This window comes from Columba livia, chromosome 1 (assembly GCF_036013475.1).
Source record: "Columba livia isolate bColLiv1 breed racing homer chromosome 1, bColLiv1.pat.W.v2, whole genome shotgun sequence".
In the NCBI taxonomy this organism is placed as follows: Eukaryota; Metazoa; Chordata; class Aves; order Columbiformes; family Columbidae; genus Columba; species Columba livia.
Genome location: NC_088602.1, coordinates 196,249,830 through 196,267,562, shown reverse-complemented (window position 1 = coordinate 196,267,562; position 17,733 = coordinate 196,249,830). Strand labels below are relative to the sequence as shown.

Sequence of the window (17,733 nt, the reverse complement as noted above, 5' to 3'; positions counted from 1 at the left end):
TACCCGTGGCAGTTCAGCTGTGAGATCCATCAGTTACAAATTCTAATACCTCATTTTATACATGTTAAATGAAGTTATAAAGACTGGGAAACTTTAATCAAGAATACTACTAAAACTATACTGGAGATTATAGTTTCCCAGACACTTGAAAATAAAATTCAAGGTCTTAAAATTGTTACTGTATTGTTACTTCTCTTGCTGTCACTCCTGTTCTAGTTTAGTGTACAAAGAGTGTTTGTGAAGTTAAGATGAGCTGCTGAGCCACCTGTCAATGATGTGATGGCAGTTAAATCTGAATGTTGCAAAGCTTGCAAATAGTATTTTTAACAGCTGCCAAAGTATACTGGCAGTGAAATGGTGTGTGATGCTGGTGTGGTAACCAGTTCCTGTGATAGATTTGTTTGTTTGTTTGCTGCAGCATTTGTATCCTATGGGCCGAGGTAGTTACTTACTTAAACATACTACTCTTCAGTTTGCTTAGGTGGCGATATGTTCTGCAATAGTTGTCCTGACTTAGTCAAGGTTAGGTGAGGTGCAGATGTATTCCTCAGGTCAGAGTTAGCAGTCAGGATGTGTAAATGCACATTGCAGTTTTGAATGCTGATTTGTGCAGCTGATGGATGTTGCAAATCGATTTGTGCAGTACTGTACAATTGTCTGAATGTGTACTGTTCTACACATAATTTGATCTTAACTATGCACTTTGAAAAAAAGTCTTGTTTGTGTTTGTTAAGTGCAGGCTCTTCTCAGAGAGCTGTCTGTGTACAGCTCCTTACCTGATTTACATTCAGTTGCTGGTGAACTTCTGTAGTTCCTTTTTCAGAGAGGTTTGATCCTCCAAGCTTGGCTTGTCACATAAAATCAGTGCTGACCTCTGTTTCTACTTCATCTATCAAGTGTTTCATAATCAGTGACATGAAACCAGTGTTAAGCCTAAACTGATATCATGCAGAGGGTAAATAATCCTTTTTGAGTCCTGTGGTGTAAAGGTTAGCTAACCACACAAGGATGGTATTTCTTCATTGCCTTGTAATTTTGTTCTGAGCAACCATCCTGTATTTCATAGTAATTGGAGCCCTTATTTAGAATTACGTAGTTGAAGCCAAGATTTTATTAGATATCTAACCAGTTTAAAAACAAGACTTGCTAAAGGATTAATTGATGGTCCATTTCAGCTACTGAAAACAGGAAGGAACTTAATGAGTCATGCTAGGTACATACATTGATACAAAAGTACTGTTTATTTTCAACATCAAAAAGTTACTTTTCTTTGGTTCTGTGACTTGAAAGTCAATATAAAACTTGTTCACTTTATCAGGTCTTAGTGTAACATCAAAAAGAACTAGTGTAATACTTGTAAAACCCATCCTGAACACAAGCATCTCCTTCTCCCGTTTATAAGCAAGTGCTATAAACAGCCACCTTCTGGCTGATTGTCTGTAAGAGGGAGCGAACTGTCTCTTCCAGCTCCACCAACTGCTTGGCTTTGTCTTCCAGAACTTTCTGATTGTTTTCATATGTATTTTCCAAGTCTGTCAGCAAATGAAAGGGAAAAACAGCGTAATTAGGGGTGGTTTGATGCAGTAAAATGTACATCATTATTGTAATGGATAAACTACTACTCAAATTTATTTTTATTGTGGAGGAGAATCCGATTAGAAAAAAAAAGCTGCAATGGCACCTTTTTGTTTCCTTAACATTGGGACGTAAAATAACAAAGAAGTTTATGTAAGTGGAAATCCGTGATGACAACAACTGTCATTCTCTGTTGTATGGTGGCTTTAAAAACAGTGAAATGTTTTGGCTTGTTATGGTTAAGACCATTTGGTGAGTTGTCATAACTGTGCAGGAGCAGCTGAGGGGAAGAAGAGACCCTGGACTGGACAAACCAGAAGGAAAACTTGGCTCCCTCGCTGGTGGCTATGGGCAGATTGGCCCCTCCTGTTCCAGTCAACTTTATCTGGCAATGGGAAATGTTACATTAATCTGTAAACTGGGACTGACATATCCTGATTTCATTTGTTTTAACAGCTTTCTAGGGTGGGGGAGCACTGTTTGAGGATGGGGACCTTGCTTGAAGGGGTGAGTCTTTGTCCTAAGTGTGCTAGCTGTGTTCCCTCTTTGAGGTGGTTCTGGGAGCAGCAATTGGTGCCACACCAGAAGTTTGTGTCTCATTGTACGCTTCAGCTTTTTCATGGAAATCTTTGATTCAGAAGACTGTGTTGTGTCCATAAGAATAAGGAAAGCAGATCAAACCCCAGTAACAAGAATTAACTACCATTTTTTTCCCTACTGCTGATGAGTAGCAACAGCATGACATGGTGTCATATTCCAAGATGACAAGTTACCTCCTCAGAACAGCCTTACCTTTCAGTAGCTGGAGTTTGCTGTTTGCTTGAGCCAACAAAGCTTTAGCTTCATCTTGCAACATGCTGGCTTTCCTCCTAGCATCTGCTGACTCTTCTGTCTTCTTGGCAATGAGATCTTCCACTGTTTTATACTTGTCATTCAACTCGCTGTTGAGGACCTGTTGTTCCAGATTGAAGCACAAGATGGAGCCCATTCAAAAGGGAACGAATGCACTGGGAGTTTGCATTTCCTCCCTCTGTCCTTACTGACCTGGGTTGTAAAGGGAAGTCTGCAGACTGTTAGCTCAGTTAACAAAAACAGAAACGGCGTTGGGCTATTTCCTACTTAATATCCAAGACTATAAGAGTTGGGGTGAAGACTCATTAGTTGCCCTTGTGCAGGTCTGTGGCTGGTTTATGGCTTTAATACCAACACTTGGCAAGGATTTCTGGGATTCAGTTACACAATTCTGTGTAGAAGCCATGGCTCCTAGTGCAGCTAGAAAACTGCATATGGTTCAGTGCTTGCATACAGGGAGGAATACCCTTGTTATACCCATTCAGTAGCAAGAAAAGCTGCTGAGTTTGCATAGGTGAAGATGCTGGAGAAGTCATGAGGTTGGGTTCTCAGCTGTGCTTTTCTCTGAGAGGTTAAAATTAAGTCCTGTGACCCAGCTGAATTCAAGCAATAAGTAAGTTAACAAGCTGCAGCAATGCTGCAAGTCTCTTGTGTTTACTTGACAGCCACCTGAAATACTACTTAGTGTTAAGAAATAATTGATTTGATGGATAATACATCTTTCCTGGCAGAAAATGCCTCTCTGGAGACCGGTGGGCTAACTCGAGACAACAGATTGGAGCAATGAAACTTCCTTTGGCAGATTTGTCAATTGTTTTGTTAATGAGCATTCTTTTGGTGTTACGAAGGTGTATAGCAGACATTGGGAGCAACGCCAAGGGGTTGCAGGGCAACGTTTGCATCTCTGATATTTAGAAATTATGTGTTTTTATGTCAAGCTCATGATTTTTGTAATTTGATTCTGTATATGCCAAATTCCAGGTTGTTTGTCCTGAACTTGCCATTATCGTAGAACCATAAATACTCTGTACAAGGGGGAAAAAGCATTACCAGTTAACCTGTGGCAGATAGTGAAGCTGAGGGACAGAAACAAAGCTGTGAAAGGCTGACAGCGGGACAGCATGACAGGTTTCCTGCAGCTATTTTAGAACCTGACAACTTCCCAGTACTACTTTGTATCTGGTAACAAAGTAAGTAAAAAGCAGTTCATCCTCAGTAACTGCGTTAAGTGCTCGTGGTTTTTTGTGTGTTTTGTTTTGGTTTTGTGTCCCCAATACCTGATGAATAAATGAAATCACAAGTATTCACTAGTGTTACTTTGGCCAAACCTGGGTGAGAGTTTTGTTGGCTTTCCCTTAGCATCTTTCTTGAGCTTCTCACCTTTTTAACTTCTTCAGCATTTTGTTTTGCAGTAGCAATTGTTTCTTCTATACTGTCCACGTTCTCTGAATTTGTAGCAGCCTTTTGCTTAAGGTCTTCAACACTCCTCTCTAGCTCAGACAGACGTAAGGTAGCGTTGTTCAGTGTTTCTTCAGATGCTGCGTTTTCCGATTCAATCTAAGAAAGAGGGACAACAGTTAGGTTTACAAAAGACACTGACTATAATAGTACGTAAGCTCTCTGGATAAGCCCTGATCAACTAAATGGTTTGTGTCCACAGGTCTGATGTGAAAGCCAGTGTTTCAGCTTTGTTACAAATGGCAAATTGCAGTCAGAATGAATGAGCCCACTGCTTGAAGATGGGGCATGTATGGGGCTGCCCAAGTGTTAAGGAACATAGTTAAAAATACCTGATTGTATTACACAGGCAAGAATTGTCTAATCCACAAGCACAACTGAAGTTTGACATTTGACCCCATCATTTAATAACAGACTGGTGAAGCTGCCTGTCTTCTAAGCTGGCCAAGCTCCATGGGTATAGATAGCATGATGCTCTTGTGAGGGCTATGAGAGCAAGTCTGAAAATACATAATCTGGCAAGACTACAGTAATTACTACCTTAATCCAGCATTCGTTTATTTTAGTCTCATGCCACAGTGGTGCGTGACACAGAGCAGAGCTGTGCCAAGACACTACCAGTGTGGTGACAGGTACAACTTTCCGGGGATCCCAGCAGACCTGCTGCGTGAGAGGGCTACAATCCTGCTCCTTCAGCTTCACTGGTGCAGGACATGAGGTGAGAAAATTAAAAGCGAATGGTCCCCTAGCATCTGTCATACCAACTCAAAAGCTTATGTGAAGGCAAGACTGGTTTAGATTCATTTTAAGTGCAGTCTTTGATTTGTACCACCCAAGAGCCTTCCCTAGACAGGCTTACATCAGTTTCTAAATACCAAACCCGGTGCTCTATATCTAAGAAATACTTATAAAGAACTCACAGAGGTCAGGAGGTCTTGAGTTCCTTTAATATCTTCATCAGCTTGTTTGATGGCTTTTTCAGCTGCATTTTGAGCTTTTTCAGCTTCTTCCAGTGCTGCTTTCACCATGTCTGCAGTGACTTTAACATCTGTTGCACCTTTGCTGTGGAGCAAAACTATGTTAATGCTAAAAATGCTTTTACTTGGAACTAGATAAAAACCTAGTCATACACTGCCAAGGGCCAATTTTACCCCTTAGTGAAGGAATGAGAATCTGCACTGGAACAAGTTAAACTCTGAATTTTCTTATATAATGAGGTGGAAGTCTCATTCAAGCTACTGGTGATGGAAAACAGCTAATACAGACCAGGGTTGCACACCTTGCTTTTTTAGCTTCCTCCAGTAGCATTTCAGCTCTGGCAATGTCTCCAGCGCTCTGCTGCAGAATGACCTCAACATCAGAAAGGCTTTCTACCCGCTCACGAATATCTTCTGTCAGGGCTTGCAGCTGCTGGGGCGTGCTGGGCATCTCCATGTTCAGCACTTCGTTAGCCACGGCCTCGATGCTATCCAGGTCAGCGCTGTCTTCTAGTAGATGGACACAAATGATAAAGATGTGAAGTAAAAGCTTCCCCCATCAAGTCTCTGTACTTAAATTCTTGTCCAACTGCTGCCTTAAGAAGGAAAGTCACGAGGCAAACCTCCTCCCCAGACTCACAGAAAATCAAGGTGTTAAAAGTGTTTCCATAGGGTGAAGCTCCCCTCTCGGGAGAGGCCCAGCAGGCGCGTAGGCCCTGCTGGCACGGCTCTCTTGGGAGCCATTTGAAGATCCCGGTGATTAGCTACACCACGCTGGGGCCATGGGGGGGAGACCCAAAGCCAACAGCTGCACGTATATGTATTTGTGCTAACAGTGTGCTCAGCCTTGTGCAAATAGGGGAGGGATGGGTTTGCCATGCTGCTGCTCGCCAGCGAACAAGGCCCTCATTTAACCTCTCCCGCTTTCTTACAGAGAGATAAACTCCGTTTCTGACTTCCCTCCCCTTTAATAATACTTAGTCTTTATAGTCAGAACTTAGGAACACACTTGGCAAACTACAGCAGTACAACAGCCTCAGCTGAAAAAAACACAAGAATGTGCTACGGTTTGTTCTCACTCTCCTATTGTCTCGGTTTTCTCTTGGTTCCAGATTTCATCATGCACACCAAGTCTGGCTGGATGCGGGGGGATGACACACAGCTATTGCATTATCCCTTAGAAGATGATTCAGAGCTAAAGATAGTTTTCACAAACCCAAAATAAAAATGTAATTTAAATGTAAGGTTTTTACGCATTAGGAAGTCTCTGATCTGTTTAATAAGAGCTCTCAGATCTTCATTGCTTCTGTCCACTTGTTCTTTTGTAGCATTGGTTTTGAGCAAAACTTCTTGTGCGTTTTGTTTTGCCTCATCAGCTCTCTGTTTTGCCTCAGAAACCTAAAGAGGAAAAATAGAAGGCTTGATTGCATATTTGCTTATGATTTAAGGCCTAGTTTAAAACAAAAATTTGATTGGAGTCAGAGGTAATAGTAATGAGAAATGGTTTTTCTCATAAAACTCAGTGAACACTTCTAAGAGCTGGCCATGATCCATACCAGCAATGCTAGTTTAAACAACTCAGGCTAATGTTTAGAGCTTCACTCTAGCATGCTCCTTTCTGAGGATCTTTACAAGCATGATGAAATTACACAACTGAAAAGAAGTATTTTGAAATAAGCCAGGCACATACTTCGTCAATTAGTGTCTAAACTTGTATTACAACTAAAAGATTTTTTTTGTTTGTTTTTTAATATCTAACAATTGATTTGGCACATTACCATTCTGGAGAGTTGTTCAACTTCTGCTAATGCACTGAGGATGTCTCTGTCAAAATCCATGGCTTTCTGCCAGGCATTGTGAGCTACGGTCACCAGCCCATCGCAGCCAGGTCCTCCGCACTTCTTCTTTCCATCGTCTGTTCGACAGTTCAAACCGCCACACTCGGACTCGGCACAAGAGGCTCCTTGGGGGGTGCCACATGTCTGCAGAGACACATTTGACAAAGGGAAACAATCACAGCTTTATTTCCATGGCTGAGCCGCAAGGGAATGGAGTCGGACACTTCTCTACCATGACAGAAACACAGTGTGTTCCCCGTGTGTGTGTGTGTGATTAAATGAGCTGCAAACAGGAGGTGGTTCCTGCAGCAGGTCTGTACCAGCACAACTTTAATTTTTTTCTGCGCCCCCCACATCTTCCTGCCTGTAACTTGGTTACAAATACGAAGCACCCTGATGGTGAAGTAGCCGGAGGTTATGAGGGAAGCCCTGCCTCGCTTCATCTACTTTTCCTGTACATCATCTTTCACTGGAAACCTGCCCTTAAGCTTTGGTTCAAGCTGGAAGCTACTCCTGCCTGAGTAGCTTTTGTTTGAAATCAGTCTTCACTACTGCTGGAGGAAAAACTGGCCATTCCAATCAGCTATTTCATATGGAAGAACACGTTTGGTGCAGAGTAGTATCTTTTCCTTTGCACTAATGGCCTAGAAATGGAATATGAGCTGAACTGCTCCAAGTAAGCCGAACAGGAAACTTTTCTTCATCTCCCTTAAAAAGCTGTCCCATTCCCTTCCACCAAATGTTTGCTCTGATTTCATCTTTCCAGAACATTTCCCAGTTTGTGGATTGTTGTCAAGGATGTGTACCCATATAACATTTCAGGGTAGACTTTTTTTTTTTTTAAAGCAAAATTATTTTAATCAGCAACATTGTACTGAGAATTGTCCACTTGGTCAATTCTTTGGACAATGAAATCACTCAGGAGTTGTTTCAGCCAGAAAGAAAACTGGAAAATTGCTCATTCCTGTGAGGTTCTTTTCCCTTTCTACCCGGCCCCTTTTGCCAAATGATAGTCACTAACCACTTACTTTGCAGCCAAAAAACCACTCTGGGAAAACCTGGGGGCTGTGCCAAGTTAGCAGCAGCTGCCTCCTGTGAAGTGTAAATGAGTCCCTCTTACCTGCTTGGCACGCAACCCGCGGTAACTAGAAAGCAAGACGGTTTTGTGTGTGTCCCGTGATTACACCTCCAAGCAATTCAGTGTTTATGGCCTTGATAAACATCTACCCAGCATCTTCAGTCCTCAAGAACAGTGGGGCAGGAATGTAAGGGAAGGGAAGCTAAACAAAAAGATGCCTCTGTCTTCCCTGCTGAGAACAGGGGAGGGCTGGGGGAGTCGGGAGGGATGACTGCAGTTGGGACAATTCAGCGTGTGAAGAACTCAACCTCCAGCAGAGGCCTGGGCTGCCCAGGGGAGTTAACGAGCAGCCCCCCGCTGGCCCTGTGCAGGGTTGTTCTCTGAAAGCAGCTGCCCGACTTCAAAGCGAAACCGAGGGAACACCCAGCCTCTCCCAAGAAAAAGCCACCTCGATCGTATTTACAGATGAGCAGGCAGCTTCAACAGAGAAAATGCCCTTTTGACTCCAGCTCCCTGTACGTTCTGCTTTGTCTCAAGCAGGAGGACGGCAGTATGGTGTGCGGAGGGCGGCGCGAGCAGAAGCAGTGCCTGGCTGGGTGCTGCAGCCATAGCCTGTTCCTCACACATAACCTGTATCCCACACATAGCCTGTACCCCACACATAGCCTGTACCCATGGAACTGCAAAAAAGGAGAGAAGAGCCTGGAGAAAACAAGCACATGGACTGAAGACAGGCCTAAGAGGATGGATCTCGGTCCAACAGACTCACTACAGTTTTTGGCCCATGGGAGATCTATCCACAGCGAAGAGCTTTGGGTTAGAGCTGGGGGGAGGAAAAGTCAGGTGCTCTCTGAGGGCTAGGGAGAGGTAGGAGGGAGCTCAATGTGAAATGCTGGTGCCTGAAAGCCAGTAGGTCTGACAGCCCACTGATCAAACAGCCCTGGTCTAGCCCATAAAATACCCCATCAGTCAAGAAATGTGCACTTTTCACAAACAAACTGCGTCTCACACTGTCGAGCTCCAAACAGTTCCTCCCTGCCAGCACTTCTTAGCAAACCCCACTTTATTTTTGCTACAGGTTTTATAATACCAGCGATTGTCAGCCGCGTACCTTCTCAGCCACTTCGGAGAGGTCCAGGCTCTGCAGCTTGCCGGCCAGTTCATCCAGAAGGCGGGACTGCTCCTCTTGTTTAGCCTTGAAGTGGGCCTCCCTCTCGCTGATTAAGTCCTCCACTTCTTGCCGCGTTTGTGCTGACAGCTCCACAGCGCTGTCGGGGTACACAGTGGAGGCATTGACCCTCTCCTCTGCCTCCAGGGACATCTGGAAATACTTGGTGATACTGTCCAAGGCCCCTGTAGAAATCAGATGGAGCTGCTCAGAAATCTGTTAAGTCCTTTATATTACGGAGGCTGGCAGGTGCCACATGAGGGTTAGCGATATGAATATCAAGTGAAAGCAAACACTAGCTTCTGCAGCTGTATTCAGCGCCGTTGCAAAGATGACAGAATTTGGCCTCTTGTGGAAAAAAAAAGGTTCCTTTCTTGCTTGGTTGACAGTGCATCAAGTTTGCTAGATTTTAAAGTTAAGCCTTTCTGTGACCCTGGTGATTGAATTCTGCTTGCCCTGAGGGCAAAAGGAGATCCATAGGGCAACACTGTTTTCTAAGGATTAATTTATCCCACCCGTTCTTATTGCTTGCCCTGGGATGTCTGGCTTATGGAGTCACTGCTTGGAAACTGGTCAGAGCTTTCCCAAGAAACAACTGCTTGATGAAAGACGCTGATTTATGGAACTGTTAGTTTTGGACAACTCCGGGAGAGGCCCTGAGCGGGTGTGAGGGACCCTGTTTGGGGGGCACAATCTGCAGAAAGCCACAAGCTCTGGCCTCCTCCGTTCTACATCCTACTTGTTTTACTCTGCAAAATCCCACATTTGCTGAGAGCAATCTCAGGACATCTTAAAAAAAAAATAATTCCTTTGTTTCAAGTTGGAATTAAGTCAGCTTTCAAAATTTCCAAAGAATCTGTTAGCATTCCTCTTTCTCCAGCAAATTTGGATTCTTGGTCCCTTTCAAGGTGCCAATGGGCATGCAAGGCTTGGGTGGCTCAGAAGAACTCAGCCCTTACAGTGTGCTCTTAGTCACCAAGACCCAGGTAGTTTTAACAGACTGGGGAGAGCAAGGGAAATGTCCAGGTGTATTTTGGATTCTGCTGCACTTTCACCTTTTGTGTCTTGTCTAAAATGTATTAATAAAGAGCTTCTGAGACAACCCTGTGCCTCGAGAACTTCAGCCGGCTTTGCAATGTGCAGAGGGAGAGAGAAAGGGTGAGGGGGGCAGAACAAAATTCCTGCTTGCATCAGCAACCCTGCTCATGCACAGAAAGAAGCTGCCCTCTTAGGAACTGTGCTTTATTATAAGTTAGAAGATTAACCTGGTGTTTAAAATCATGCACTAATTAAATCCTTGGCTATCCCAATGCTTTCTCCCCCTCCCTGCGACGCTTACCCCGAACATCAGAGATCTTGATGAACTCTAGCTGTTCTGCAAGCTCTTTCACGACACGGTCTAGGCTTTTGGCATCTGTCTCCAGCACGCTCAGGTCAGTGTCTGTGCTATTGCTCTTCGCTGCTAAGGCTGACAGGTTTTCTTCTATGTTGGCTATCTTAACTGTAACATCTGCCGTCAGCTTTCTGTAAAACAGAGGCACAGGACAGGGGGAGAAGGAAGGGTTGTAAGCCTCGGTGCTTCACTTCACAGTGGTGGTCAGAGCGGTGCCGAACTTCTCCCACAGCAGGACCTGTCCTCCCTCGGTGGAGCTGTGATGTGTAACAACACGCCTACCTAAACATTGGTTTGTTTCCTTTATCATACAAAACTGCTTTTTAATCTACAGCACGTTTATAAACTCAAAGCACCAAATTGCTCAGAAAACAGCTGCTTTGTGTAAGATTAACTGAAGGCAGATTCCAGAGGACTGGTGTAATGCTCTTGTGTCATGGCAACTGCATAGGTCAGGGTTGACTACTATGATCCATACATAATTTGCTTCCCATCCCACACAGCTACAAATGCAGTTTTGATTACCACGAGCTCATGGGACAGATCAACTGCAGGAAGTGGGGCGGGGGGAAGCCTTAGTTTTAACACAACGGATTCTTTTAACTCATCTGTAAAGATGCCTCCTCGTCAGCCATTTCTCTAGGTCTATGAAGGAAAATCTCCTGCCCTCAGCATTCAGCATGGCCTCAGTGAGACACAGAGCAGGCTTCAGCTTGTGGGATAACCCTAAAACGCGAATCAAGTGTATGTTACACATCAGCACTGCTGTAGAACGCAAGCGGGCATAGGAAGCTATTCCCATCCATGGTGATCCCACTGATCCCCATGTTTCCGCATTCTGAAAGAATCAGGCAGTATTTAAGCTCTGTGAGCAATTTACAGCTCTCAATGGCCCAACAGCTTGCTGTTTTCCAGGAGTCCTTCAAAGCCCAGTACTACTTCTATAGTCAGAGGGGAGCAAAAACAGATAAATATATATACATATATATATATATATTTAGTTAGGGAAAAGCAGCCCCTGCGCTGCTCTGACCTCCCTCAGCACACACAGATCCCAAATCCAGCCGCAGCCCCCAGCTTTCCAGCTGGAGAGGGGGAGCTGCAGGGCACAAGCGTATCCCTAATTGAGACATTTGTGCTTTAATTCTCGCCCCTTGGCTTTGTGCAGTCCCCTTTACAATGCCCAAACAGTTGCCAATGCTCAAGCAGTTGCATACACAGCTAGAAAGCATCTGTAATCCTACTCGGTGTTAAACTGCCCCATATGCAAAAGCACAAACTACCATCTTTTGTATGCTTAGCCCTGAAACTAAATAGAAGGCTCCTACTTCGAGAAAAATGGAAACAATCCTTGTTATGAAGCTGGTACTTCCTCCCACACACTGAGTTCAGAAAGGATCCCAAGTTTCCAACTCATCGGTTACACACGGAAATCCAGGAATTTAATCTCTCCCCTCTTCATTCTCTCACATAATAGCAGTGTTTGTCCTTTGCCCCGGGGGAGCGCAAGGCAAGCCTGAGAGGCTCTGCAGTAATTAGCTGCCTGGTGTGCAGCGGGAGCAGGACAACCCCTGCCCAGAGAACAGCAGCCGTGCTGCTCCTGCCTTCCCCGGCATGCGGCTGGCGGGATGGATGCTCAGTGCTGTGCTGAGCACCGTGAGGTGTTCCACCAGCACGGGAGCCCCAGCGCACCTCACCCAGCCGGGGTCACTCCAGCAAATCCCAGCTCGCTGGCTCTCCCACTCCTTCCCACACTAGACTTATCCACGCAACTGCAACTGTACTCACTCTGCTTCCTCAAAGAGATTCCCAATGTTCTTCAGGGGCTCAGCAGCTGGATTTTGAGCAATGATGGTTTTAATTTCACTGAGCTTCTCCTCCAGGGTGCTGAGCGTCTGCTGGTATGGGCCAGTGACTCCAGTGACTTTGAGGGCATTAGCCCTATCCAGGAACTGCTGAGTCCTGTTAGCCAGCTCGCTGACGATCACGTCCCAGAGGGCGAAGCACTGGTGGCACGGCACGCAGTCAGGGAAGAAGCCCGAGTAGCCCCGGGAGCACTTGTCGCAGCGCGGCCCTTCCACCCCTTCATTGCAGATGCACTGCCCGGTGGCGCGGTCACACTGCGGGGTCTGGATGCCACGAGGGTTGCAGTCACAAGCTGGAAGGAGAAAAAGGCATGCGTGAAGGCTACGGTGAGGGAAATGATGTTGACATTGGCAGGGAGAAAAAAACATCAACCAGTTTTAACGGAGTAGCGATGTATCAAAGTGTGCCATGTCTGGACTATAATCAGCTAATTACGGATGTGTCTGCTTGGCTACGGGGGAACCAGAGCTGAGTGTGGAAGGGGAGAGAGACAAGGCAATAACTCTAGCAGAGACCAGGATTTGCACATCTCAGAAACAACCACAATAATGGTGAAAGGATGGACACTTCTTGCAACGTTTGGATGTCAGTTGGATTGCAACTGAAGACAAAGATGCCAGTTTCACTCCTACAATGAAGAGTAAGTAGGGTAAGGCTTTCCAGATGGGAAAAGAAACAACAGGCAGACACATAGCAGAGGGGTTTAAGAGCAAAACATGAGTGAAATAGAAGAAGTGAACAAGGAACAACCATGGGCTGTCTCCTCCAGCATAGGAGTAGGGATCAACTGAGGAACCCAGCAGATCAAAAACCAACCATCCTCCCATGCACCTCCCAAAACCAGCACAATAAAAGGCCATAGTTGATTCCACAGCACTCAGTTTAGTGGTGGAGCTCCCTACCACAAAACACGCCTTCCTGAAATGGACTTTCTTATTTTTGTTAACTGTGAACACCTTCCTATCCTTATATGCCAGTAGGGTAAGACCCAGGGATGCCAGGTGGTTGCCAAATTTGGGCAACCAGGTTTGGGCAACATGTTATTTGAATAAGCTTTCAGAATAAAGATGCACCTCTTCAGCACTAACCCACCACGAAGAGAAGTTACTCAATTAACTAACTGATACATGGTTAGTTGTAGAAGCACAGACACACGCTTTGTATGCAATCAGGCTATCAGGAGAAGCGCTTCCATGCAGCTGAGCTGTCACTTGACCTCTCCTCCTCCTTAATTACACAGGCACCAGCAGCAGCAGAGCAAATTACCAACCCGCAAAGCTTTTAATAAAGGGATGATAGCAAAGAACAGAAAGAGGGACCTTGAAAATAGGCAGGTCATCTACCTACCATTGTGGCAAAATACAGCCAAAGCAGGTCAAGCACACATTCCTTGACTAGGAAAAAGACCTCCATACCTGATAAAAGCCTTCACTTACACATCCATTTACCAGGCATCCTTGAAAGAGGTTAATGGCTCAAAAAGGTCCATAAATCAATTCACACACCACAAGCACATGCCCCCTTGAAAAAAGGGCAAAACACAAAGCCGTTTTCAAGATTGCACATTGTTTGCTTCAATGGCAAAACACAGTGGTGGTCTTCAGTTCAAAAATTACACAAAGAGCCTCAGCAGAACAAATCGCTCCTCAACAAAACGACTTTCTTGTACAATGTGAATATGAGAGGCAAGAGACAAAAATAACTTCTGCTGCCTGCACAATTGAGCAAAATGGTCCTTTGTTCTTTGAATTATACCCTGACACAAGAGATTGTTTTTACTTTACATCGAAAGTGCTTAAGTAGTCAGCTCACCATGGAATATGTTCCCTGCAGGCAAACTGTCAGAGTTCCTGTTTGAAGGAGGTCAGTTAACCCTTCTGTCAACTAATAAGGCCCTCGGTATAATGATGAATTGTTCAAATTCCTCTGCATAGAAAGAGGCTAAATAGCATGTGGTTTTTCTCAAAGATCCCAAGATTTGATCAAGTTACATGAATACCTTCTGCTGGCAAATCAGATCACTATATTTACTTGAGGATTTAAAAAGCTTAAAGCGAAAAAAACCCACAACATGTTGGTAATTCTACTCCTGAATACCTACATGTTCAGGAAAGCCAGACAACACGGCTTTAGTAGCATTTACATGGTAATGTGGATTCCAAAATCTGTGGTGCCAGAAAATGCTGGGGAAGGGGAGAGGAGAATTTAAGTACTGACTTGTTTGCAAAGTGAAAACCCAAACTCCACAGCTGCCTGTTAGGAGATAATAAAGAGCAAAGGACTAAACAATCCTTAATACAGCACAACAATTGGAAGAATCGTATTTTTAGAATTCAACAAAACTTCTCAACTGAGCTCTGTGGGACCCACAAGAAAATTGTACAAGGCAGCCAAAAACATTACTGGTTTGTTCTTTTGTTTTCCAGCGGAGGATTCTCTATCAAGGACAGAAGCAGGCAATGCTGGCTCTGCATTACTTCCGTAGCATGAATAAAACATATATAAAATAGCTTTCAAAAGGGCTGGCTTCACACTTGCTCGCTCTTTTCTTCATGATCTTCCAACGTCACTGACTGTGCACAGGACCACACCAGCTTTCAACCCATAAGGTAAAACTGAAGATAATTTTACCTCTGTTTTTAGGTAAAATCACATAGTGTAAAGGAAGACAAGAAAAAGCCTCCCTCAGAACCGGAGTAAGAAGATTCCAGTCAATTTTATTTTCTTTCCATTTTGAAAATTTCAGAGGCATTTCTACATGTTGGTGGTATGGTCTTTCTAGCTACAGCCCTTGGACAACTCCTTACTGCGGCATGGACTGAAACATTTTTTAAATTCTCACAAAAGCATCACTGCTCTCCTTACAGCTCACATCCTCTGAGCAAACCTTTCATCTCACAAATGACACGTGCATGCCAGTGCTTGGTTACATGCAATCTCCTTTTTTAGAGTCTGGATGACCTTAGCTAAGCACTTCAGCCACAGGTGAAAAACCATTTCTGTTCCTTGCTGGAGTCAGTCCCCAAGCGCTTCTATGATGATGCTGGGTCCAAATTTCCGACAAGGCATTAATAACCAAATTTGTCCAGCCAAAAACCCACAGAAACTGCTCTTCTGCTCTCTGAGGCCATCTGGAACAGGACTTCTCCATAAAAGGCCCTGGAGATGGTGGGAGTCCTCCACCCCGTGCCCTGGCCACCACCACCACGATATTTCACACCCTAGAATGGAGCACATCCAAAGCCCTTGCAGAGAGCATCTTCCCTATACAGGATGGTGGGAATCAAACCCTCAACTGACTTCAGCTGTAGTAACTTCCCAAGAGGAGGTAAGCAAGCCTAAGACAAGATCATATAAAGGCTTCTAGATAGTGAAGAGCACCCTGAACACCATGGGCCACCAGGCAAATAGCCCAGTGCACAGGTGTCACTTCTTTGCCTCATGCAATGCCTGGTTACCAAGCACCTTTGGTCTCTGTGAGATTTCAAGGCACAACTTTTTCCTAAAGAGACAACAGCACAGAGACAGTGGCAGGATCTGTGTGAAAGCAAAGGAGAACCTCCTAGTTGGCATGGAGAGGAAAAGGCTGGCACAGGATTGGCGAATGGCTCAAGGAAGAATAACCATGTGCCAAGTAAAACACCCATCACTTATGACAGTGGGTGCACACCCACCAAAAGGATTTGTGTGACATTTGATAATCACCACTAATGAACTGGGATGTGAACACATGAGATGCCTTGATTCCCATCACCTGCTAGAAACAGTGAACACCATGCCAGAATAACCAGCATGACTGGCCAAAGCACCCCAGCATCACACCTAGCCACAGCAGAGTTCTTGCACTTCCACCACCTCCTTGTTAATGTCCAGCTACTCCTATGGCCACCATGTGAGCTGACTCCTGTGTGGTCCCGTACTAGCGATGCTCTCTATTACAGCAGTTTGGCTTCTGAGGTACTCAAACAGGCTAACGCAAACATGACCTTCAAAGTATAGCTTGGCTCTGGAGATTTTGGCTCTACCCAGCACACGCGTAAGTCTGAGGTAACACCTGAGCAGCTATACCACATCTAATTTTAGCATATGCATGGTTTATCTAATTTTCCCCAAGGAAAAGAAGCATGCAGGCACACCTAGGGATGCAGAAGTGTTTCAGATATTATCCAGTAGCTGGCAATGGCTTTATACTCCATCTAACATGCTATCTGTGGAATAAGATATAAAGTCCTGTAAGCTCTTTCTAAATGCCCTACCTATGTTTATGTGATTAGCAATTGGGAACAGTGGTTCATTTTGCGCTGTAAAACCACACAGATACTGAGTTTACTGCAAGGTATTTAAATGCCTTAAGCAGTTTGGGTTGGAAATGGCCTTCAAGACAAATGGCTGATTATTCTCCCTTCACCCAGAGGGGTGGATGAAGGCCAGGGTGAGGGGCTGCAGGCTAACACAGACTGGGCTGCTTGCTTTGAAGATCAGCTAGACAGGGATCAAATGTGTCCCCGGGTAAGCAGTGCAGGACACTGCAGTTCCTCCCACAGAAAATATACTGGATGAAAAGAAGTTTTTTGAAACCATCGGTCAAAGATCTGAGGGTTTTCAAAGGAGCATTTACTAAGTTAAACAATAGGTTCCTGTTTCGACATGTCGTTTTGGAACTGGGTGTATTGTTTTCTTTAATTGAGTGTTTAACTCAATTAGACATTATGTGGCATACTCCAACTTAAGTGAAATCACATTTTTGACAGGAAAATCTTCTAGCCAAATTCTTCAGTCAGGATCTGCTCATTAGCAGCTTACAACTACAAAAGATTGGAGCTGCATCTGTCCACAAACACATGTGCACACATGTCCATGCACAGAGTATCCACGAGTGATTTTTATACCACCTTGATCAATACATTTTGCTTTCAGTAATGTTTTTTTCCTGATATTAAGAGATTAGAGTAACACTCACACATTTATTGAAGGTAGTCTTGTAGGAACCTAAGGGAAGAAATCCCAAAGCAGTAAATTACTAGCTCAAGTGGTTTGCTTCAAGCTCACAAAGATCTATGAACCACTTTATCTTTCACTTACTCTGACAGCACTGCTACCTTTCCCTCTGCTTTTAAATATTTACAGTTCACTTCCATCTGAGCTACTGTAATTTATTATGTGCATATTTGCATATCACTTAATTTAAACTAAGGTGTGCCAGAGCAGTTGATAACACAGCCAAGATGATAAAATGGAAGGGCTGTGCAGAGATCAGTCTCAGTGTTTGATGCCTTGTTGCAGGAGGTTAGGAACAAGTGAGTGTCATACACCATCCTACACAGAACAGAAATCATTTTTGCAGAAATATTTTCTTTACTGCTTGAGACTGAGGACAGAGAGCATCAAATGTTTAACTCCTCCGCAGCAAAAAAAACAAAGGGTTCGTTCAAACATGATTTCCTGGCGTCATTTCCCAGTGGTAGCGAGGCACTATGATGATAAAACCATTCAGCAATTTGTAAGGTTGAAAGTTTTGCAGAGCTAGC

The 17,733-nt window shown here is 44.4% G+C and overlaps 1 protein-coding gene across 1 annotated transcript in view; it reads right to left on the bottom strand.

Annotated features, from left to right (window-relative positions):
* Window positions 1–1,218: 1,218 nt before the first annotated feature.
* The window catches only part of LAMB1 (laminin subunit beta 1), a 44,406-nt gene continuing 27,891 nt past the window's right edge, over window positions 1,219–17,733 (bottom strand). The window contains exons 24-33 of the mRNA XM_065049017.1: window positions 12,128–12,497; window positions 10,286–10,470; window positions 8,890–9,131; window positions 6,641–6,844; window positions 6,116–6,260; window positions 5,165–5,372; window positions 4,806–4,947; window positions 3,808–3,984; window positions 2,368–2,527; window positions 1,219–1,532 (exon numbers count right to left, since the gene is read on the bottom strand). Coding sequence (XP_064905089.1) covers window positions 1,396–1,532; window positions 2,368–2,527; window positions 3,808–3,984; window positions 4,806–4,947; window positions 5,165–5,372; window positions 6,116–6,260; window positions 6,641–6,844; window positions 8,890–9,131; window positions 10,286–10,470; window positions 12,128–12,497 — 1,970 coding nt within the window. The 3' untranslated portion in view covers window positions 1,219–1,395. The remainder of the gene's footprint in view (window positions 1,533–2,367; window positions 2,528–3,807; window positions 3,985–4,805; window positions 4,948–5,164; window positions 5,373–6,115; window positions 6,261–6,640; window positions 6,845–8,889; window positions 9,132–10,285; window positions 10,471–12,127; window positions 12,498–17,733) is intronic.